General features: G+C 35.5%; 1 protein-coding gene across 3 annotated transcripts in view; it reads left to right on the plus strand.

The window, feature by feature from the left end:
- Positions 1-25976, plus strand: part of LOC128985810 (uncharacterized) — a 53963-nt gene that overhangs the window by 15173 nt on the left and 12814 nt on the right. Inside the window, exons 3-6 of one of the 3 annotated variants that reach the window (XM_054405696.1) lie at positions 2402-2507; positions 9079-9227; positions 13875-14381; positions 18418-18579. In XM_054405696.1, coding sequence (XP_054261671.1) covers positions 2402-2507; positions 9079-9227; positions 13875-14381; positions 18418-18579 — 924 coding nt within the window. The remainder of the gene's footprint in view (positions 1-2401; positions 2508-9078; positions 9228-13874; positions 14382-18417; positions 18580-25976) is intronic. The other 2 variants (XM_054405697.1, XM_054405698.1) reach the window with 2 other exon arrangements.

The raw sequence follows: 25976 nt of genomic DNA on the forward strand, positions 1-25976 counted from the left end.
GTGCGGCTGTAGACGCTCGATAGGAATGGGTTGCATTTACTTTGCATTGAAGCAGTCAATTATTTCAGCCGCGCGGCATTCATAACAGTCGCAGGATAGGAATTGGACCTTAAACAGGCACACGACATTTCATGCATCTTACTTAAAAAAAAAATACCCCCGCTGCAGCAAACCTGCCGACTTAGCGAATTTCCATTTGCCTGGATCGATTTTCAATTAATCTATTAAATTAACATTTATGTTTAACAAGTACCTAGGTTAGCTGCTACAGGGAAACTAATAAAGTGTGTTTTTATTAAAATATCAATAGCTTAGTATGAAATAAATAAATCTGCCAAGTTTGATCAAAATATATCCATAAACAAGCCAACTACAACATATTATAATTTTCTCCATAAGAATAACATGGGAATTTTAAATAAATTTTTTTTGAATTTTCACCGTAACCAATCACCGTACAAAAACACTTTGATATACTAAATTATTTGTTTTTTTAAGCTCTTTAAAAACGTCTGGAGAAAAATGGATAAATTTTGTGTTTTAAGGGTAAAAAATTAGAAAAACCAATTTTTACCCCATAACACCCCCCGTGAAAACCCCGTTCCCATGGTCCGATCATGCTGGTTCGCGAACTCATTCAAGTTTATCCCGCCTTACACCTTCAAACCAAATTTTATCAAAATTGGACAAAAATTACTCAAGTTATCGTGCGGATGGACACACATATATATATATATATCTATATATAGATATATATATATACATATATACAAATTTGAACGAATGGTGTTTTTGGCCTCTGGGGACATCAAAATGAAAAAGTAAATCGGTCCCGGGCCTAGGTCTTACCATGAGACCTACGGTAATAGCTACTTCCCTATAGGGAAATTCGCTAATACTTCCCTATAGGGAAATTCGCTAAAAAAAAAAAATAGTTAATAGTTTATAAGCAAGGCCGACACACATTATAACCTCAAATGAGCGAAACCAAAAGGAGTGCAGAAAACTGTTGGAACATTTGCACACCGATGTCACAACGACACAATCTCACGGCGAGCACAATAAAAAAATAAAAATTCTTCTTCCTTCATCTTTCCCAAAACCCAAACCACCCAAAAAAACAAACCCACCGGGGGGAGGATGTAGCGATTCGCTACAAGACAATAGCGCAAGTCACGTGACTTAGGTGCGCGCGCAGTCTCCCCGCGACAAACACGCGCGATGTGAGGAGAGTACAGTAGTGTCTTGCGTGCCCCCAGCAACAGTCGACTAGCCAGATAAGTACTAGCATAAGACTATGTCTAGATAGGTTCGTAGGGGTTGGGGAAGGGTGTAGGTTAGGGTAGATAGTAATTAATTATGTGATTTGTTAGGTTCACCAATGGTCGTGGTCTGGTATTTAATATTCCAAATTTAGAATTCACATTTGCTAAATCTAGTTACTTTTCACGAATTAGAATAAGTCCAGATATATATTTATTTCTCTGTTCACTACATTATAATTAGATATATTAAATAACATAAAAGCTGGCTGTGATATGCAGCTAAGGTAATATTGTGCACTTTGACGAGGTAGCTAACTTCCTTGCAGTAGAGTTGAACAACAACAGGAAATGTGCGTGATTTGGTAGTGGTAAGAGGAAGGTATATAGGGCCCAGGTATCTTCATTTACACTCAGTTCAACCAACATTTTCCAGTTCTCTGTCATACGTTGTCCTGAGTTTTTGAGGAGTGCTACAACTTTTTTAAACTTTCAACCCATTGTTGTGTTGGTATTGCAAAACGACCGGTGAAAAGCTGTTTTAAATAGGCACACACAGTCAACCTTGATGTACCCAATACAAACCATGATAGCAACTAAACAGTATAAGTACAGCAGTCAATGTCTACTGTTGGTTGTAAACAAATTTAGGCAGTTAATTTTGTTTTGTGCTACTTTTTACAAACATGGACACATTTCACAATCCTGGTTACATAGCGTTTGTCTGACTCAAAAGCATAATTAAAAACAATCAAAAATTGAAATTAAGACAATGTTACAATGAGCTATGATTGATACCAAGAAAGGATTCCTTCTCCCTAAGCAATTAATTAAAGGTTTGGACCATTCCCCTACTAAACCCAAAAAAAGTGAAAAATGCCACTGGTGTAGATAAATACCAAAATAAACAAACAAAATTATCTCCAGACTCTTTGTATACTAACTTTTTCAATAGTCGTACATATCAATAATGTAGTTCTATTAAACTATGATGAATAGAGAAACAGTAGATTTCCTTGACAAAAGCTGATTTTTTTTAGGTCCTAGGCCTAAAAAAAGTACTTAGCACCACAATTAATTTGTTAGAAACAGCAGTTTTTGCAACAGCATGAAGAATAATTTTTACATGATTTTTTTAGAAGTTTTTCTAACTGGCCCAATGAGTGGGGAGGAGTGGCCTATTATGACTCTGGTAGCTCTGATCTTCTCAGCCAAAGTATCGGAAGCTCCACATCCTGGTCAGATGTAAGTTACTTTCAGATGAATTTCAACTCAGTTCAACTAAGTTCATAAGCTTTTTCAAGAGTTTGCCATGTTATAAATAATTACCTTACATAAACATTTTTTGTAAATGTTTGTAAATGAAGTGAATTGACCATTGTGTTATAAAACTTTTTAGCATAATGATGTTACTATTTAGTGACTAAGAAGAACAAAAAATCTTAAAGTACTGTAGGATAAAACTTTGTCATGACAAACCATAGACACTTACAAATTTTGTATTTTGTGTAAGAAGAAGTCTAAGACATCCTCTTTAAGCACTAAACAACTTCAACCAGCACACAACTGATCTGTACATATAAAAGGCAAAGCCCTCACTGACTGACTCACTCACTCATCACTAATTCTCTTACTTCCCATTTACCTAGGAGTCTGAAATTTGGTACACTGATTCTTTAGGCATTAAATAGGAAAACTGAGATGTTTTTATTCTGATCGGACTCTTGGGCTCCGCCCCAGAGGATCTGGATTTCCCATGTTAACCTTATGAGTACTCATATTTAAATGGAATTAATGAATCTAAATTATGGTTCAAAAGTTATTGTAAATTATGTTATTTTCCCATATAAACCCCATTAAATAACGGAAAAATCAGATTTTCACAAAAATGGCCCGAACAATTTTGATAAAAATTTAGTATGTAGTCCTTTAAATTCTGAACAAAATTATACAGATCCCATTTCCGTATATTTACTCTCACCGCTTACACATGATAAAGGTTGTTGACAAACTTATGGGAGAAAGTATGAGTCAGAATGCTGATACCGTTTATTTTAAATTTATGACAACAGCTAATTTGCAACCAAAAGGTGAGTGAGCGTAGCGAACAAACTTCAACCTGGAGGCGAGTTAGCGTAGCGAACGAGCTAACCTGAAGGCAAGTGAGCGCAGTGAACGAGCTCTAACCTAAAGGTGAGTGAGCGTAGCGAACGAACTTCAACCAGGACGTGATTGAGCCATGCGAACGAGCTCACTTATGAAGTTAAACGGGGCAAAGCCCGCGGGTACAGCTAGTACAATATAAAGGGTAAATGAAAAAACTAGATGTTTATAAAAATGCATTAATCATTTTTTTTTGTGTCAGTTATAACATTAGTTTCATTAAAATGTTCGTAAACTCTTGTCATTTAAGTAAATACACTATTATTTGCTAAACATATTTGGATACACTTCAGGTGGTGTCCACTTTCATTTATGCAGATTTTAATAATTTATAATTTATACAGGGTGTCTCACGAGAGGTGTCTCAAATTGATTACGGAAAAACGGCTTAACGTACAAGGATGAAATAAAATTATTTCCCGCTAAATCGACCCCAAGGAATAACGTAAAAATATTTTTAACTTTTTCCCAATACAGGGTGTGCCAAAAACTGAGGGTCACTAGTTCGAATCTCAGAATTTTCAAATGTAAACATATGTCATGTTATACATCATTTTAAAGGTATTTGATAGACAAACATTTTGGCGAAAACAGAAATAAGTTACCTTTTTCCATTTCAAAATGGCGGCAGTTTTTTTGGAAAAAATCTATATTTTTTTAATACTCTGTGTTCCCTATACCAATGCATTTATCCCTTCTCCGGTTGAATTTTCTTACTCGTTATGAAATTAGCTTTACTTTGATATGCTACAAGTAACCGTTTTATGGAATTATAAAAATTCCAAAAAAAATTATTTTTGAAAACTTGCAAATGCTCATTTTTCAAAAATTTCAAATAGCAACATATGTCAAGTGGCACATCATTTTATAGGGTTTTTAATTCCTAACAACTTTGTAATTTACACTTACTTCGTATCTCTTTTAGCGAATTTCCCATATAGGGAATAAGCTATTACCGTAGGTCTCATGGTAAGACCTAGACCCGGGACCGATTTACTTTTTCGTTTTGAGGTCCCCAGAGGCCAAAAACACCATCCGATCAAATTCATATATATATATATATATATATTTATATATGTGTCCGTTAGCGCGATAACTCAAGCAAAATTGATCCGATTTTGATGAAATTTGGTACAAACGTGTAAACCTACATTTATTCGAACGAGTTCGCGAACCAGCATAATCGGACCATGGGATCAGGGGTTTATGGGGGGTTTTATGGGGTAATAATGGGTTTTTCTAATTTTTGACCCTAAAAACTTAAAATTTCTAAATTTCTCTCTAGACCATTTTGAAGAGCTTAAAAAAACAAATAATTTAGTATATTGAAGTGTTTTTGAATGTTCATTGACTACGGAGAAAATTTAAAAAATTGTAAATTTAAAATTCCCATGTTATTCTTATGGAGAATAAATAAACTGTTCTAGTTTGCTTATTTATGGATATATTTTAATCAAATTTGGCAATTTGGTTTATTTCATACTAAGCTATCAATATTTCAATTGAAAAACACATCTCAACATCTTCCCCGTAGCAGCAAACCTAACTACTCACTAAAATTAATGTTATTTAAATAGGAAATAAATCTGAAAATTTATAGGGAATATTTTAGTAGAAATCAAGCCGGGTAAATGGAAATTCGCTTAGTATGCAGGTTTGCTGCGACGGGGGTATTAGTTTTTGCGTAAATAACAAAAGACCTAATTTTCCTATATCAAATGCATGTTATTTGGGTTTAACACTAAAGGCCCAATTTGATTAAGTGTTAAACCACGTCAAACCCAAATAACATGCATTTGATATAGGAAAATTAGGTTTTTTGATATTTAGGCAAAAACTAAAAGAGATACGAAGTAAGTGTAAATTACAAAGTTGTTAGGAATTAAAAACCCTTTAAAATGATGTGCCACTTGACATATGTTGCTATTTGAAATTTTTGAAAAATGAGCATTTGCAAGTTTTCAAAAATAATTTTTTTTTGAATTTTTATAATTCTATAAAACCGTTACTTGTAGCATATCAAAGTAAAGCTAATTTCATAACGAGTAAGAAAATTCAACCGGAGAAGGGATAAATGCATTGGTATAGGGAACACAGAGTATTAAAAAAATATAGATTTTTTCCAAAAAAAACTGCCACCATTTTGAAATGGAAAAAGGTAACTTATTTCTGTTTTCGCCAAAATGTTTGTCTATCAAACACCTTTAAAATGATGTATAACATGACATATGTTTACATTTGAAAATTCTGAGATTCGAACTAGTGACCCTCAGTTTTTGGCACACCCTGTATTGGGAAAAAGTTAAAAATATTTTTACGTTATTCCTTGGGGTCGATTTAGCAGGAAATAATTTTATTTCATCCTTGTACGTTAAGCCGTTTTTCCGTAATCAATTTGAGACACCTCTCGTGAGACACCCTGTATAAGTGAGTGAAAATTTAAAAACGTACGTTTTCAGGAAAAGCACTTTGCAAATTCTTTTCCCCTTTTTTCAAAAATGTATTATTATTTTTATTTCATTAACATTTGAAGTTTCATAAAATGTCCATGGTAACACAATATCTTTGGTAGTTTCTTTTTAAATGAGCATCTTTAGTGGAAATACACAAAATCCTGTCACGACCATAACGGACGTTTAAATGAATATTAAAAATAGTTAATATTATTTTATAACCATGTTTTGCTATAAACTTATTTACTTTTATGACCATTATACAATAAAAAGGTCACTGAGCTTTTGGTATATTTGGTCTTTCTAGAAAAAAATAAAAAAACTCAAAAAATTGAAAAAAAGCCAATAAAATCTTTTTAAGTTTGTATAACTCCGAAAAAACTTACCTGAGACCCGAAAAATCGTTATGTTTGTATAGAGGTGTGCTTCTTTTGTGTATAAAACATTGAAATATGACGATATTTTAATTTTTGAAATTTTTATGATAGAAATAATTTAAAACGTGATGGTCAGGGACAAGCTGTATGGTCGTGAATTGTCTGGAATAATCTACATCTTTCTAAACAATCCTTCAATTATCCTGTTAGTTATAATAAAAATATGTGTTTCAATTGAACTAAACTGTTCAATTTACAATTATATTAAAGTTATTGTCACGACCAAACACACTATAATCCATAAGGCTGGATGGTCGTGAAAAAACCAGCGATGGTCGTGAAACTTTGGTCGTGAAATTACGTGTTATTTGGCTCTGTTCTGGCGGTAGCCCTGCACCTCATGTTCGAGGATACAAAGTGGACTTCTAGGTTAATCTAGCAATTGAAATATCTTGTAAACAAAAATTAACACCATGTCTACTTCATCGAATGACTACGTACGGTCATGGACACACCAAAATTACAAAAAACACAATCTTTCCTTTATTAATCTTGCAATTCCTCCTTTCAACTCGAAACGACCGGCACTACAATCCTGACATACACCCCGAACTAGTCTCTAAAACCAACTGACTCCATCGACGCCAGGCTTGCCACTGTCGTGCTCCAAAGTTGAAAATTTTTCCCAAATGGTCGTGACTCCAAATCGAGGGACAGACTTATTTTGTCATGGTAGTCAGTTTGTAATGACAATAAAATTATAATATGCTCCTTTCTTGTAAGTTTAATAACCATTGATGACATAAAAATATGGCTTTATATATTTCGGCATGAATAATTAGTCTAAAAACAGCGTGAAAGTTGGAAAATGTACCCTAGGGACACGTCATGGTCGTGAATTTGGAGACTTTAAAAAAAAAAAAAAAATACCTAGAACCTATTTAAAACAAAATAAATGTGTGTAACATGTTGCCCCTGTCCCAAAAAATATTAAAACACATAATAATAAACTACAAATCCAGTATCTACGAAGTAAAAGGCCAGGGACATGAAAACGTACGTTTTTAAATTTTCACTCAAGTACTTCCATTACACATTCCAGAATTTCAAGGTCACACTTCATTGTCGCCCCTTCCTGGTTAGTTGTTTTCTTAAGATTTGCCAGGGATTGGTGTTTGTGAGTGTAAACAAAACATTTGAGATAACCCCCACCCAAAAAAAAAAAAAAAATCACATGGTCAGGTGACCTTGCGGCCAAAAAATATAACCGAAACTAAAATAACCATTCCTAGAACCATAGTAAACACCACGGCCATTGAATCCTGAGCAGTGTACCCAGTTGATTTTCATCTTTTTGAAAATAAACATTTAACTATTGTTAATGAAATGTTGCCGTCTCACCTGTGACCTTAAAAAATTGTGTGAGCATATCAACACTTAGGAATCAAAGCTTGCCTAACCGTTTCAACATTCTGCAGCGCCGTTAAAGTTTTTTTTTTTTATTCGGGCGACTGGTTTTGTTTTTCTGATGGATAAATTTTTCTTAAAATAATGTCAACCCACCTGAGGATTTATTGCATTTTGGCTGGAAATTATATCATGGTATCAAAGATGAAAGTTAACAAAGTCAAATCACTGTGCGGCCGTGATAGGCTCGCCGTTTCATATATACACATCCTAGGCCAACATTAGATGTTGTACTGCTCCATACTTACTAAAACAATATACAAAAATGGATTACACCTCTTCCCCCCTTGAGATAGTAACTCTGATGCATATACTACCCATTTTAAATACATCCAATTTCGGTCAGTCACCTTGTACTTTTGACTCAAACTTGTGGAGATTGTCACTGGGGGCAGTGGATTCATGAGCACAAGACAATGGATTTTCCAGTCTACTTTATTATCAGTCAACACTCAAGAGTACAACAAATGCATTCTCCGTTAGACAAAGTTCTACTTATAATTTTAGCGAATTTCCCATATAGGGAATAAGCTATTACCGTAGTACTCATGGTAAGACCTGGACGCGGGACCGATTTTTTTTTTCGTTTTGAGGTCCCTAGAGGCCAAAAACACCATCCGTTCAAATTCATATATATATATATATATTTATATATTTATATATTTATATATATATATATGTGTCCGTTAGCACGATAACTCGAGCAAAAATGATCCGATTTTGATGAAATTTGGTACAAACGTGTAAACCTACGTTTATTCGAACGAGTTCGCAATCCAGCATGATCGGACCATGGGAACGGGGGTTTACGGGGGGTTTTATGGGGTAAAAATAGGTTTTTCCTATTTTTTACCCAAAAAACATAAAATTTAGCAATTTCTTTTCAAACCATTTTGTAGAGCTTAAAAAAACAAATAATTTAGTATATTGAAGCGTTATTATGCGCCTAATGGTTACGGAGAAAATTCCAAAAAATTGTAAATTTAAAATTCCAATGTTATTCTTATGGAGAATAAGTAAACTGTTGTAGTTTGCTTGTTTATGAACATATTTTGATCAAATTTGAAAAATATTTTTATTTCTTACCAACTATTAACATTTTACAAAAAAAGAACAGTTTTACTCTCCCTGATGCAGCAAACCTAAGTACTTGTTAAACTAATTCTATTTAAATAGGGAATAAATGTTATATTTTTAAGTAGACATTTCAGTGTAAATCCAATCAGTCAAATGGAAATTCGCTTAGTCTGCAGGTTTGCTGCGGCGGGGGTATTTTTTTATTGCCGTGCTTCGGGTGATAGTTTCAATAGATTATCATCTAAAGTTTATCCTTACATCAGGTTGTTGTGATGACAGGAGCTGGAAGGGGACCTGACCCCATCACTACAGGCACAGCTGCACCTGGTAGAACAGACTCTGTACCATGATGGAAGACAAGAACTGCCTATCCATAGCCCTTTGAGAGAGGAATGCAAACTGTGGCAGCAAAACTTCCCTCATCTCAGGTATGTATTATATTTCAATCACATGGGTGAGAACCAGGTTGTCCATGATGACGAGGGAAGAGAAGTTGGTGATGTGTCCCTCTCCAGTAAATTGTTCCAAACATCTACAGTCTACTCTTTGTTGTTAAAACATAAGGCTGATTAATTCAGACTTTGATTACACTAATCATAAGAGTCTTCATCAATCATGGGCCAGTTGGGTTTTGGGGGTATGACCTTGGGGTTAGGTGTGACTTTTAGTGGTTTTGTGGGTGGGCGGGGTCATTATGCACCCATTTTGTGAATACACCGTAAACACACAACTACTATAAAGACGTGACTCTGCACCTACGCACGTGCAGCGGCAAACTTCTCTATCCTTGAAAATTGATAAACACATATAACTGATGTCACTACTCTTCCTATTTAGATTATTTCTTGCCTTTGAGAGTCAACAAGAGCGATTCCGCCGTACAATTTAATATTGGAGCAAACTGACTGAAACTCACAGTGGAACAAGAATACTAAACATAATTTTAAAAATAGGTATGTAGCAAAAAAAATTTTGATCAGATACTGTAAAATCTAACGCTTTAAACATTAATTCTTATTTTTATTTGAATGAGTTCGCAAACCAGCATGATCGGACTATCGGAACGGGGTTTTTACGGGATAAAATTGTTTTTTTCATTTTTAACTCAAAAACATTAAATTTCCCAATTTCTTTCCAAACCATTTTGTAAATCTTAAAAAATTAAATAATTTTGTATTTTGAAGCATTGAATGCCTAACAGTTACAGAGATGATTAAAATATTGTAAATTTAAATTTTCCATGTTATTCTTATGGAGAGTAAACAAACTGTTGTAGTTTGCCTGTTTATGGATAAGGCTATTTTTTATCAAATTTGGTAATTTATGTATTAGGCTACGGTTTGTTTTATACTAAGCTATCAACATTTTAATAAAAAAAATACCCCCGCCGCAGCAAACCTGCAGACTAAGCGAATTTCCATTTGACTGATTGGATTTACACTGAAATGTCTACTTAAAAATATAACATTTATTCCCTATTTAAATAGAATTAGTTTAACAAGTACTTAGGTTTGCTGCATCAGGGAGGGTAAAACTGTTCTTTTTTTGTAAAATGTTAATAGTTAGTATGAAAAAAAAATATTTTTCAAAATTGATCAAAATATGTTCATAAACAAGCAAACTACAACAGTTTACTTATTCTCCATAAGTACATAAGTACACTTAAATCCACATTGGAATTTTAAATTTACAATTTTTGGAATTTTCTCCGTAACCATTAGGCACATAATAACGCTTCAATATACTAAATTATTTGTTTTTTTAAGATCTACAAAATGGTTTGAAAAGAAATTGCTAAATTTTATGTTTTTTGGGTAAAAAATAGGAAAAACCTATTTTTACCCCATAAAACCCCCCGTAAACCCCCGTTCCCATGGTCCGATCATGCTGGATTGCGAACTCGTTCGAATAAACGTAGGTTTACACGTTTGTACCAAATTTCATCAAAATCGGATCATTTTTGCTTGAGTTATCGTGCTAACGGACACATATATATAAATATATAAATATATAAATAAATATATAAATATATAAATATATAAATATATAAATATATAAATATATAAATATATAAATATATAAATAAATATATAAATATATAAATAAATATATAAATATATAAATAAATATATAAATATATATATATATGAATTTGAACCGATGGTGTTTTTGGCCTCTAGGGACCTCAAAACAAAAAAAAAAACCGGTCCCGCGTCCAGGTCTTACCATGAGTACTACGGTAATAGCTTATTCCCTATATGGGAAATTCGCTTAAAACAAACACCTCATTATCTTCTCTGTAGCAGTAAACCTAAATCCTACTCATTAAAATTAATTTTACTTTAATACTGTAGATATAAGTGTACTTTAATTCCTTCTGTGTTCCGTCCATGTTAAAGACAACCTATTAAATTTCCCTACAAGAAGTACCATACATGCACATCAAACCAGGCGTAACAATGAAATAGACATCCCTTTCTGCAGACTCTCAAAAACAAAAAATTCATACCCGACCATGGCACTCAGGATTTACAATGGTCTACCCCAAACACTGAAGAACCTGGAAGCTCCTAAGTTTAGCACTGCCCTGAAGACATGGCTAAAAGATAGGCCATATTATAGCCTGAAAGATTTTTTTGAAAGTATGGGTGTATCCACCGCCATGACATAAAAGTTTATCTAAAGAGAAAAGTTTTATTTTTAGTAATATGTAAATAGTATTGACACAACCCATCCGGCATCGCTGGTCTTGGTGACGAAGGAGGTAATTAAGGTAATTAAGTGAAAATCAAGTCAGGCAAATGGAAATTCCCTTAGTGTGCACTGTGCAGGTTTTCTGCGGTGGGGTATTCAACATTAAATTATTCAATTAATTGAGGTTTATTGTGAGAAAGGTATATTTTTATTTCGATAATTTTAGATGTAAGCAACATTTTTTACATTACAACTGCAAAAGAACTTCAGACATTTTATGACATTTTTTTTTAAAGTTTGGAGTAGCCTACGGATACTATCCAACTGATATTATAATGTTTAGATGTGTTGGATGATTATTCTTCTCTCCTAATCTAGAAGAACTAATTACTTTTAAATAGTTAAAAAAATAGATATACCCTTATTAAAATAGACAGTATTTTTCCTGTAACCATATTCTCAAAACAGTAGATCAATTTGCACTGAAAGGTTACATTTGTACACCCTCTCAATACATTGCATGTTACAGTTAGGCCAATATTACATAGCAATAATTATTGTTTTCTGTTGCCAAGGTAACATTCTTGACTTGCCACCTTAAGATCATTTGTATTGATTCTGACTCAACAGTAGTCTGAGTTACGTACTTGATATATCACATTTCTATCAGTGTATCTTGATTTTGAGTATTTTAATTATAACACGGTTTTAAGCTGTCTTTTTTAACATGGACTAGTATTTTTAGATTTTACAGTAAACCTTTATTAAAACTTACTCTTTTCATGGGATTATCTGCTAAAACAACATTGAAAGAAATGTTTTGGTACATCACATTCCCATTTATTTGACGTTTCATCGCTCCTTATCTCAAAATAAAGAGGGAAGCAATGTAAGTGAAGTAAAAAAAAACTTGTTATTTTCAGCGTTTGATAATATACAGTGATTTATAAAACTAGTAGATAAGTTTAAGTATGGGCAGTTTAAGAATAGGTAACAGTTGATTTTCAATGAGCCAGTTATATTTGAGCTTATACATGGCATTAAAAAAAACTTTTTACTATACACTTATCACACACCACTTATCACTTATCACTTATAACTACTTATGGCTTATCACTTATAACTTTTTACTTACATTATCAGACATTAATGTGATTTTTTAAGTAAGTCACAACACTACAGTAGTTACTTTAGTTGTAGATTTATTTATTTCAAAATTCATGTTTTTGCACCCTGGACTATTTTGTTAAGACAATAATAGGTTTTACGTTCCTCCGTCAAATAGTACAACGATGAAGATTGCTCAGTAGCTTAGATGTTTTGTTGAGAAGACAACATTCTCAAAGCTTGCACCTTGTTAAAAAAAATACAAATACAATTAAAACATGTATGACATGAACATAAAAATGGTACATATACACAAACATTTAATAGCGCTATCATGATAATACTGATTTAGTCCGGTGTGGCACGGGGTTGGTAGCAGACTGGAGGTCTACGTCACGTTGTCTCCTCTCTTTCTGTTATCACTGATGTTATTGGATGAGTCAGCTAGTTTTGAGTGTAGAATTTTATCGACAATCCAGTGAGACCAGAACTGTAACTTTTTGTTGCGTATATGGTCTTCAAATAGTTCGTCATTGTAAATTTGATAAATCTCAAACTCCTCCAAGGTGTCAAGTTTGCTACCTTTCCCACAGACATGGAAAATTCTAAACCATCGTCTATGCTGCTCATTGAGTAATTTGAGTCAACCAGGTAATGGGCAAAGGCTGATTTCTATTTAGTAATTTTTGGTGTTGGCCTGTAATCCTAGTTTTTAATATTTTTAAGTTTTCAATGATTTAGGGTGTAGCCTCCAAATCCTTAAGATATCTACAAGGGCATCCAACTTCATCGGTATGGGTTAAATTCATATTGGGCATGTGAGTTGTTAGGTTGAGATCCACTCCTTGAAAACCAATGGAGAGGAGTTCTTACCTTTGCGGCTGACCATCCTTAAGTTGCTTGAAAGTACCTCTTAACTTAAATTGGCGTTAAAGCATCAAGTTAAGATTATCATTTGGGTGGTATTATAAATTTGGAATCCAAACCCATCTATTAAAAATGTATGATTTTTGTTGCTCAATAATAATTAGACCTGATTTATTAACATTATTGAGACTAGTTGCTTTGCCCGTGCTTTGAAACAAGTTGGAACTAGGAATTTCTTATCAAAACCTATGTGGTTGATAGGAGTCCGGCTAACTGTTTTATCAAAACTTTGTGTTCTTTATGAACGTTAAGGAATAGATACAGCTTAATTATCTGCAGGAATGATATTTTAATTAAAAAAACACACATACAACTATGGTTTATTTTTTGTTTGTTTCTACATCTAGGATTTATGGCGAAGCAGTAAAACCTTCTGTTGGCTGTCAAACCCGAAGTCGACATGAGCAAATTCAGGAGCAGCTGGAGGAAATCATCTCTGCTCATGGTGACAGTGAAGACGCCTTGGCTAGGACTGTTGTTAAAAAAGACAGTGTGGTAGACTGCAGTGAACTTTATAAAGAAAAAATTAAAAAGGCTGTGATAGACCAAATATTTTTAAGAATCTGGCCTGAAGTTGTGAAAAAAATAGAACCAATTTTATGCAAAGTAGCTGCTGAACAGAATGACCCGTTCAGTGTAAGCCCCGAGCCGAGGTTAAAGTGTGATAGTTTGAGTACAGAGCTTACCAGTGGCTTCAACAGTTTGAATATTATTGAGGATGTGACAACGAGGCCCAAGTCTGGTAGAAGATCAGGTAGAACTTTATCAGCCAAGGTCCCAGTCAAACCCATCGTACTGGAGTGTTCCATCCCCGTACCAATGTTAGTCAACAGGACTTCCTCTCCTCTGAGAAGGTATTTAAACATGCTCCTACATGTGTCTTATATCACACTCTTCTATACAGGGTGGGAAAAATGTTCCGGGCCGGTTCAATATTTCAAAAAATAATCAAGATATAGAGGCCCTGAGGACAGTTGATGCAACCCGCGTGATCGATGACAATTTTTTGACTTAGATTAGTAGAGAATTTCTATCGATCGGGCAATTAGTGTCAGTTTAGCTGTTGTAAACTACTATTCCTAGCGCTTTTACTGTTTTTAACAAATTTTCATCATATACAATTTTTTGTAATTCTCATATAAATATTGTTGTGATAGGGAGTCCATGTGGCAAACACCCGTCGTGGGCCTGGGTCCCGGTAAAATTTTCCGAAAAACCCTGGTCACCTAGCTCACGCCCCCCCCCCCCCCCCCCGCACCACTATTGCCACCACTGTATTTAAGCACTCAATCACTTCACTAAAACAGCAAATTACTTTTTCATCATACTGTTCGGAATACAGCCGTTTTTAGGTCTCTAAATCGTTCTCAAAATCATCGTTTTCAGGTAACTTTAAGGGAACAGAAAAAACACAGGCTATGGTAAATTTTTCGGTTCCCTAATCCCAAAATTTTACTGCGTAATTTTATTAGTACATTTTGAAAAAGCTAGTAAAAGCACACTATTTTTAGTTATGTTTGTAAACAACAGAAATGTAAACATTGATGACGACTTTATATAGGCCTACCTCAAATTAAGCGGTCTAATTTTGTAACGATTAGAAGGTTATTTCAACAGTATGATGAAAATAGTTGTTCATCTCACAAAGCAAAAGTGTCTTTTTGGTATCGTGCTCAATCGTATTACCAAGAGCCACTTCGCTCCTATTGATGACAACTACTATCACTTTGCATATATTTTAAGCTGATTATGAATTAATGGAGTGTGTAGCTTTGTTATGGACAAAGATCTGCTGTCTCTCTAGCAAAGATAATTTATTTAAAGCTAAAGGACAGCTTACTCCAGTTTAAACCATCAAAAAGCTGCTGACTTTTTCACGACCTTCTGATTATTAGGCGAGCACTACAGCCACTCAGCTCTCCAGCTAAGTATACGTATATAAGGTATAAGTATACCTTTGTATGAGTGTTATATTGAAACTAGCAGAGTACACGTCCTTGGTACGGGGTTGGCGTATAAGTATAAAATGCTCATTGCAGTGGGCTCTGCCATTGACTATACACAGAATAGACTTCCGATGCAATATAAAACTTTAAAGCCAAAAAACGGGGTGTAATCTGCTGAGATGGTCTACACTAACGACAATATTCTGTGTCAAATGATAAATCAATCAGCTGTTTGCTACAATACTGCATTAATCTATATATTAATAGGCAAGCATATTTCTTTAAAACCTTTTTTCTCAGCTCGTGAGCATCACAGGGAAAATCGACACATACTGTTAGCAAGATATTTTACTGTAGATGTGCGGAATCCCTTTATAAATTAAAATTGGCTAAAAAATAAGCACAACACATGCTTTATTTACAGCAAGGGGTGAAAATAGAGAAGTCTGTACATTATATATTTTTGGTAGATTTTTCAACCACTGGACGACCTCTAGTTTTGATTAATATTTAACCCAATACACTAGTACCCCCTGGTGAGATGGTCCTGAATTTCATCTATTTTCTTGGCTTCAAATTTTTATATTACAAGTATTCTGTATTTAGTCAATGGCTCTGCGTTTGCAATGAGGGAGAACACGGTTTGAGAAAATTTGGTTCTTTAAATTCACGGTAGCCTATGCTATAGTATATCACATCTACCATAGCTATAATGTTCTACCACTGCACCTAAACAATAGAAAATACCCCCGCCGCAGCAAACCTGTGGACTAAGCAAATTTCCATTTGCCTAATTGGATTTACACTAAAATTTCTCTTTAAAAATATCAGATTTAAGTTATTCCCTATTTAAATAGCATTAGTTTAACGACTACTCTAGGTTTGCTGCAACAGGGTAAAAAAGTGTTTTTAGCTAATTTCCTATATAGGGAATAAGCTATTACCGTAGTACTCATAGTAAGACCTAGACCTGGGACCTGTTTACTTTTTCGTTTTGAGGTCCCTAGAGGCCAAAAACACCATCCGTTCAAATAGGTTGTCTGATGGTGGTGGGGGTAGGCTCATTGGGAAGCCTATTCGATGCCATTTTCTGTAGCCATAGAGCATGGGTCACCTGAGCAACGCGTGTTTGTAATCAAGTCAAATTTAAAAAGTAATGATTCAGTCATTGCAACTCAGCGGCACTTTCATGCATTCTTTAAATTAGGTCGATATGGAGAGGTTCCATCACGCTTAGGTTCCTTATGGATAATAAACAAAACTAAACAGATAAATACAAATTAATCTGTAGGGATAAAAAATTTAAGATCGAACTTCAAAATTAGTGTAACCGAGAGGGCAGACATGTTCAAAGCAGATGCTGGTTTTTGGGCGGGCCTACGAGGATTGTTTTCCACAGCAGCACAAACACTTCTGAATTTTAGTTGTCTGGCGTCCGATCTGCTTTGGATGGCTTGGCAGATTCTTTTTGAGCGCTAAAACCGTTGTTCTAAAGTTGGTAACCCACCACATGATTGTGCCACTTGACGGAATCCACGTCGCCCCAATTAAAAGAATGCACGGAAGTGACGCTGAGTTGCTTCCTTGGAATGAGAACTGTCAAAGTAGGATTTTTTACAGTTATGTTTATGTTTTTAATTTAATAAATAATTGGTCATGTGGTGCGAAGGTTTTAATAATTTACTTTTACCGAATTTGTATAGGGAATAAGCTATTACTGTAGTACTCATGGTAAGACCGGGACCGATTTACTTTTTTGTTTTGAGGTCCCTAGAGGCCAAAAACACCATCCGTTCAAATTCATATATATATATGTGTGTCCGTTAGCACTATAACTCAAGCAAAAATGATCCAATTTTGATGAAATTTGGCATGAACGTGTAAACCTATATTAATTCGAACGAGTTCCCGAACCAGCATGATCGGACCATGGGAACGGGGGTTTATGGGGTATGGGGTAAAAATTCCTAAAAACAAAAAGTTTTGCAATTTATTTCCAAACCATTTTGCAGGTCTTAAAAAAAAACAAATAATTTAGTATATTGTAGCGTTATTATGTGCCTAATAGTTACAGAGAAAATTCCAAAAAATTTTAAATTTAAAATTCTTATGTTATTCTTATGGAGTGGAGAATAAGCAAACTGTTGTAGTTTGCTTTGTTTATGAGCATAGTTTGATCACATTTGGAAAAGGCCTTTATTTCATACTAAGCTATCAACATTTTACAAATACCCCCGCCACAGCAAACCTGCAGACTAAGTGAATTTCAATTAGCCTGATTGGATTTACACTAAAATGCCTCCTTAACAATATCACATTTATTTATCACATTTATGCAAAATTTCATCAAAATTGGATCATTTTTGCTTGAGTTATAGTGCTAACGGACACAATATATATGAATTTGAACGGATGGTGTTTTTGGCCTCTAGGGACCTCAAAACAAAAAAGTAAATCGGATTTTAAATTTGACTTGATTACAAACACGCGTTGCTCAGGTGACCCATGCTCTATAACTACAGAAAATGGCATCGAATAGGCTTTCCAATGAGCCTACCCCCACCACCCTCAGACGACCTGTCCCTGAACAGTACGGTACAGAAAATAGATCGGTTTTTTTGCCGCACCCTGTATTACCTCAAAAGAGACTTAAACAATACTTTTGACTATATTTATTGATTACACATTTGTATTAGGTACAAATCATAATTTTTGTAATAGATTGGTTTATTTGGCCAAATCTTTATCCATGGGGGGGGCTTGGTCCTGTGGTGGCCAGATATGGGAGGGTTATACTGTAACCTATGGATATAATTAAATTGAGGTTTTGTTCAATACCTTTTAAAACCATGGACTACCTAGGACTACCCAGAAAAAAAAAAAGTCATTCTAGTACTTTTTATATCTTGCCATATCTAAACATTTGTAAATGCAATTACACCAGGTCGCCTGGAAGGTTGTCGCAGGGAATGAAACAACCTTCCCCAGAGAGACTGTTGTCCCCCCTCCCTCTAGAGGCTCGCAGTGCCACTGGACGTCGCCTATCCAGACCCAAACCTCAGTACGACGCACGCACTGGCCGTATGATCAACAGAGATGACTCTAGGTACATACATTTCCTGCTACCATAACAATTTTTTTACTAACCAAGATCCTATAAACATGATTTTTTTGTACAGGTTACACAAATACTTCCTACTAAAACTATATTGGTTGAAATGACTATGTTTACGTGGAATGAACGTAGTTATAAAAACTTCACTGTCGAGGATATAATATTTTTTTCAAGCGATGAAACACTTTCGCAAGTTGGCTTTTACCTTACCTTACCTATGTGGCCACTCAAACTGCAGTAGGTTTTTGGTCTCACCAACAACAACAACAACAACAAGTCGCCACCTCTCTGTCTTCCATCCATTCTGTCTCTGCTCTTCGCTTCCCTATGTCTCTTTACACCTGGTCCTACTATCTTAGCCGAGGTCATCTTCCCTGAGGAAGATTTTTAGATACCATTCTTAGCGTAGAATCTTTCTCTCTTCTCTTCACATTACCAGCCCGTCTCCTACTTTTTATTTGTGCTATTACGTCTGGGTCTGTATGGACTTTTTACCAAAGTACCAACTCCATTGATCAAAAGGGTGAAGCTGAAAGGGCCTATGAAATGAAGGGGAACCTTCCCCACGAGGAAGGTTTCTCTGGAAGTAGAGACCATGTTTTCAGGATACTTTAAAAATCGAGAAATTTATAGAACTTTCGAGAAGACAGCTAACACAAAAATTCACAGACAACGTACAGCAGTGGCGGCAGTCTGCCAACGGCGCAATAACAAAACCTATGCTGTTGAGCGTTGAGCACGTACACACAGGACAGATTTCCCTTAATTCTTTGTTTGTTCTGATCCTCCACACCCCATTTTCGTTGATGGGACTGTAGATAGTTCTTATTTTGTTTTCAAAAACAAAATCAATTATCTTCTTTTCGTTGTTCATTGTCAATGTCCAGGTTTCAGATCTGTAGAGTGCTATTGGCTGTATTATAGTTTTATAGAGTTTTTCTTTGGTTCTCCTTGACAAAAGTCTACTTTTTAGCAGTGATTTAAGGGCCCTATAGCATTTATTAACTAAAATTAACTTAAAGTTGGCTTTTAGTCTGGACATAATAGATGAGTGAACGAAGTGAACGAATACATTACTCCTGTTATAGCGGAGTCGGAGAAAAGTTGTCCGCTTGTCTGTGAGTGTGTTCGCATCAAAAACTCAAGAACCGTTGCACTTATAGCGTTCAAATTTTGCACAAATAATCATGACACCAGTGTGAAGACACCATTAAAATTCTAGACGATTCCGATCAGTAGTAATTATAAAACCGTAAAAATACATTTTTAAATTTGTCCCATAAGAATAACATTAGAAGCTACCTTCTTCTTCTTTTTATTTGTTTACGTTTTGCGACCAACAATTTTGTTGTCTACTTAAGACAGAGAGAACGACTTTTACTCTAAGCTCTTTCATTCATGGAGTAAACAGTTTGGCACCTATAAATATATACAATGGTTAAAGTTCGTTCGCTACGCTCACTCACCTTTAGGTTGGAGCTTGTTCGCTCCGCTCACTTGCCTTCAGGTTAGCTCGTTCGCTACGCTAACTCGCTTCCAGGTTGAAGTTCGTTCGCTACGCTAACTCACCTTTTGGTTGCAAATTGGCTGTAGTCATAAATTTAAAAAAATAATAGTGCTGCACCCTGTTGGTAATCCTTGTAACTTTAATGCTATTGAACATCATAGAACAGAACCAACTTGTTTAATTGAAACGGCTGTTAAGAAATTTCTTTTAAATATGAAAAATCATAAGGTTAACATGGGAAACTCCAGAGCCACTGGGGCGGAGCCCGAAAGCCCGATCAGAATAAAAACTACTTAGTTTTCCTATTTAATGCCCAAAGAATCGGTGTACCGAATTTCAGCCTCCTAGGTAAATGGGAAGTGGGAGAATTAGTGATGAGTGAGTGAGTGAGTGAGTGAGTCAGTCAGTGAGGGCTTTGCCTTTTATATATATAGATTATAATTTCACAACTTTCAGAATATTTAATTGAACTTTACAATAATAGTCGGCAGTTATATACAGTTTATGTTCAGTATTAAAATTCACCTTTACATTACAAATATATATATATGTACATATTTAGTACTAAGCAGCTTTTTACATTATTTTAATGTTGGCATTGACTATTAAATGTCAAAGATGTTAGTCTATTTTTATAATAAAATGCTATGTGAAGGAAGGGAAACAGGTCCACGAGTAGGAAGTGGTAAAGGTGAGCTGGGAACCCTTTGTGACAGTTAAAATAATGTATCTGCAATTCTAAAATGCTATGGGAAGGGAGGGAAACAGGTCCACGACGTAGGAAGTGGTGGAGGAAGTAGTCAAGGCTAGCAGTCCGGAGTGTGGTAACCCTTTGTGACAGTTAGATTAATGTATCTGCAAGAAGAAAATGCTATGAGAAGGGAGGGAAATAGGTCCACGACGTAGGAAGTGGTGAAGGAAGTAGTCAAGGCGAGCGGTCCAGAGTGTGGGAATCCTTTGTGACAGTTAGATTAATGTATCTGCAATTATAAAATGCTGTGGGAAGGGAAGGAATTAGGTCCACGACGTAGGAAGGGATAAAGGAATTAGTTAAGGCGAGGGGTCCGGAGTGTGGGAAGCCTTTGTGACAGTTAGATTAATGTATCTGCAATACTACAATTCTATGGGAAGGAAGGGAAACAGGTTCACGACGTAGGAAGTAGTTAAGGAAGTAGTCGAGAAGTGCGGAGTGTGGGAACCGTTTATGGCATTTAGATACATTAGTTAGATAAACATATATTGGATATTTAATCAGTTTTAGTTGATATAATAGCTCTATCGGTAGTATGAAATGAAATGAAATGAAATATTATTTATTTATACAGGCAAAAGTTAGGGCCACATGGCCCTTTCTTACACTTAACCTGTCATAAATATAACACATATATTTTAACAATTACATTAATATACAACAAAGACAAAATCTAAATCATGGATACAGAAACATTAACAAAAGAAAATAACTTACATTTTAAACTGTACAAAAATAATCTTCCTGTCTCCCTCTCTCTCTCTCTCACACACACACACACACACACACACCAAGCACATCTGTCAGTGACCAACCAGCGTACAAGCCCCTAGGACAAACCAACCATGGCCATACGTTCAAAATTCATATTTTTTAGCGCTGCCACAAACCGGGAACGGTTATCAAGGGATTTGATGGCTAAGGGGAGGTCATTCCAAAGTCGGCAAGCGGTCACAACAAACGCCCCGTCGTAAACTGCAGTCCTATGATGAGGCATACGCAAAGTCAATGAAGCATAGCGTGAATATCTAACACTTTCTTCAGCTACAAACCTAAAATCATCTACAAAATATTTTGGAAAATTTGTTTTTATTATTGAATAGGTTAGCAAAAGAATTTTAATTGATCTAAGGTCACATAGCTTTAATAGTTTAGAATTAATGTAGTAAGGCGTGATACGCTCACTGCGTCTCAGATCATAAATGAATCTCAAGCAGTAGTTCTGAGCGCGTTGGAGAGCATCAGCAAGGTTTACAGTCATGTCATTGATCACAGTGTTGCAGTAAGTGAAGTGGGGGAAGACAAGTGATTTGACAAGATGTATTTTTATGTGCATTGGCAAGAAGTTTTGTAATTTTTTAAGTGCGTGGATTGATGCAAACACCTTTTTACGGATGTCTACGACTGCATCGCCCCAAGTAAGTGTCGAGTTCATAGTAAGTCCTAGGTTTTTGACTTTGTCACAGTAAAGCAGAGCTGTTCCATTTATATTTATTGGATTTGTCGTGAGAAAGTCAATTGAGTTTCGTAACCGTGGATGACAAATTATGATAGGTTTAGTTTTTTCGTGATTAAGTCTGAGTCCGTGTTTATCAGTCCAAGTAATGATTTTCTCAATATCTTCATTCACTCTCAGAACACTTTTGTTGATCTGTTTGGGTGAAAAATGTGTATAAATCTGTAAGTCATCAGCATACATGTGGTATTTACAGTGTGTGAGGACTGAGCTCAAGTCGTTTATGTATAGTACGAACAACAGAGGACCAAGGATGGACCCCTGAGGTACACCACTAGTAACTGTCTCCCAGTCAGATCGTAAGTCATCAACATCAACACACTGCCCTGTCTGACAGATATGATCCCAGCCAGTCCAATACACCATTTGAAAACCCTATGGCCCTTAGCTTTTCTAAGAGGAGCTTGTGATTTACACAGTCAAAGGCTTTAGAGAAATCAAATAAGGTAAGAATCGTTCCCTGCCGATGTTCCATTGCTAGTCTAATGTCGTCCGTCACTCGTAAAAGTGCTGTTTCTGTACTATGAGCTGCTCGAAAGCCAGACTGTGAGTTGCATAAGATATTGTTTTCAGTCAGAAAATCAGTTATTTGGCAGTGAACGATTCTTTCAAGGCCTTTAGATAATGCGGGCAATATACTGATCGGCCTGAAATCCTGGCAAGAAGCCGGGGCTGGGATCTTATTCAAGGGTCGAATCAGGGCAGACTTCCAAGAAATAGGGAATGTGCTTTGCCTTAAGGATGTGTTGAAAATATATGTGATAGTTGGGAGAATAGCAAAGAGAATGTCTTTAATAAAGCGGATTGGAATGCCGTCTGATCCGACAGCATTACTCCGAATACGTCGAATAGATTTCAGAACATCAGACTGCAGTACAGGTCTGAACGTAAACTTAGGATAACCCAATTCTTGAGCAGGGGAGTTTCTTAACTCAGTTAGGTGACTTTCAACTTGTTGTTGATTAATGCTTTGGCCAAAGGAAGAGAAGAATGCATTTAATTCATTGATAGGAATATTGACTCTCTGTGCGTCAGGTTGTTTCCCAAGCCCAAGACTTTTTACGTTACGCCATAACACTCTAGATGGTTGGTTCTTATTTTCAAAAAGCATTTAATTTTGAATTTCGCAAAAGTTGTTTGACTCTGTTACGTAAATACCGATACTCTTCCATTTCTACTTGATTCTGGGAACGCCTTGCTCTCCTGAAAAGACAGTCACGTCTTGCCATCAAGCTACGTATTTCAGGGGTTATCCATGGCACTGGTCGTTTTTTAGTCAAACGTTTTGAAACAATTGGAGCATGTTTATCAAATAAATTTAAAATTGTATTGTTCAGTTCATTTACCATTTCATCAAGACATGGTGAATTTTCAATTAGATGCCATGGTGTGTTCTGGATATCTGACATGAACTCAACTTCATTCATATTCTTAAAATCCCTATATTTTATAAATTTAGTCTTGGGTTTGGGTGCCTTAACTGAACACACACAAAATATGAGGTCATGCTTGGATACTGCTGGAACTGGAAGCTGCCCATGATGTACAATGTCTTCAGCATCTGATACTACTATTAAGTCTAAGAGAGTGTCAGACTCGGCAGTATGATGTGTAGGGTCCAGTGGGAGTATGTTTAAGTTACATGAGTCGAACAATGTAGTCAGTTGTCTGTATTCATAGTTTTGATTGGTTGAAAGTAAGTCAGTGTTGAAGTCACCCATGATCAAGACATGACTAAATCTAAATAATAAATTTAAAAGAGCATTTTCAAATTCCAGTAGATTGCCTACTCTAGGTGGGCGATAACACACACTTAACAAAAGGTCATCAACACCAGATAGGCTAATTTCTATCATTAAAAATTCAGGTTTTGCAGAGTACTCAGAATTTGAACAGTTGACCACTTTAAAATTGATTCCCTCCCTGATATAAACTGCAACACCTCCACCCTGCTTGCCGGTTCTATCATTGCGCTGCAGAATATAGCCAGGGAGGTTTACTTCATGTGATGGAATACTTGGCTTCAACCACGACTCTGAAACTGCAATTACATCGAAATCCCTGTATTTGAACATTTCTCTTACCTCATCAATATGCGCACGCAACGACTGAGCGTTGATGTGCGCAGCCTTTAGTTTCTTGGGGTAAGGAGAAAGGGAGCGAGAGAGAAGGTCAGCGGTTGATAATGGGTGCTGAGGGAGTGGTGAGGGGGGAGTGATAAGCCGGCCGGTGTGACGAGCACTATGAGGATGTGGACTGGCTATCCTGGATCCACGTGTCGCAGCGCCACGGCAGGCGCATCCCAGGCGCACACACACATTGTGATCACTGACACATTCACACACACATGCATACAATCACTCAACTCAATACAGGAGATAATCTCCATAAATTAAACTAGCAAAATGTTGTTTAAACGCGTGAAGCATTACAGACTCCGAAACAATAGACTTAGCAATACAATATTATTTCAGTTAATAGCAATTAAATAAATAAAAAATAAAATAACTAATACGCAACGAGACATGTATTTTTATAAGTTTTACTTGATGAAACAGCTTGACTTCAGACAAAAATATAGATATTATTTTATTTAATGCAGGCAAAAAGGTAAACAATGTGTCTAACAAAACATGTTAATAGTATAATTCAATACTGATAACGAGTGTATACTTAATTTCAATCATAAATTTAAAAAAATAATAATGCTTCATTAAAAATAAATAGGTAATAGGCAAAGTAATTAAATAAAAATTAAAATACATCTTTATAAAATAAAATCGCTGTAAATGACGTATACAACTCTAATAAATCATTAATCAGATATAGGTAAATAAGTTTAGAAGTACGTTAAATAAATAGCAGACCATATATATGCCTACAATAATTCTCATAAATCACTTATCATTCATTCTTTATAAACAAATAAAACAAACCTAACATAGATTAAAGAAAATTCATTTGTCTCTATAATAATTAGATAGATATACTGTAGATAGTAATAGCAGTAATAGTTTTACGAGGTTTTACTAAAAGCATTGCAGTCTTGAAACAGTTATTTGCAAATCTGCCTTATCAAGTAATTTTGTGAAAATAATAAAATATTCAATGTTTTAGTAACAAATAATAATAATAATAAACTTAAAATATTACTTTTGTATGAAAAATAGTTAAATAAAAAATATGTTTACTGTTAAAAAGCTGTTATGCAAAATTTACAACAGGATAAGAAGAATGAGAAAAGAAAACTAATAAAGACAATTTTCTTATCTGGGCGAGTTGGTCCTGGATCCGGTCGGTGTCGGGTTTCTCACCTCGGGCGGAAGATCAGCCATGCTCGTCGCCACGTTCTTGGTCCCCTTATCAAGCCACAGCACCCTGCCGTCGAGTGTCCACACGTTTTTGGCGCCAAACTTCGACACGACCCTCCGGTATACCTGATGTCGACGGTGTGTCAGATCCTCCTTGATAATGATACCAGTCCCTTTTAACTTCTTTTTCGATTCAAAAACCGTCCGTCGTGATCTGTAGGATGAAAATCGTACAATTATGGGTCTCTCTTGCTTCAACTCGCCAGGCTCCAGTTCCCGATGTGGACCGACACGATGCGACCG

Source organism: Macrosteles quadrilineatus, unplaced genomic scaffold (genome assembly GCF_028750875.1).
Source record: "Macrosteles quadrilineatus isolate MER2022 unplaced genomic scaffold, UCM_ALF_1.0 Scaffold_2__2_contigs__length_208266976, whole genome shotgun sequence".
Taxonomy (NCBI): Eukaryota; Metazoa; Arthropoda; class Insecta; order Hemiptera; family Cicadellidae; genus Macrosteles; species Macrosteles quadrilineatus.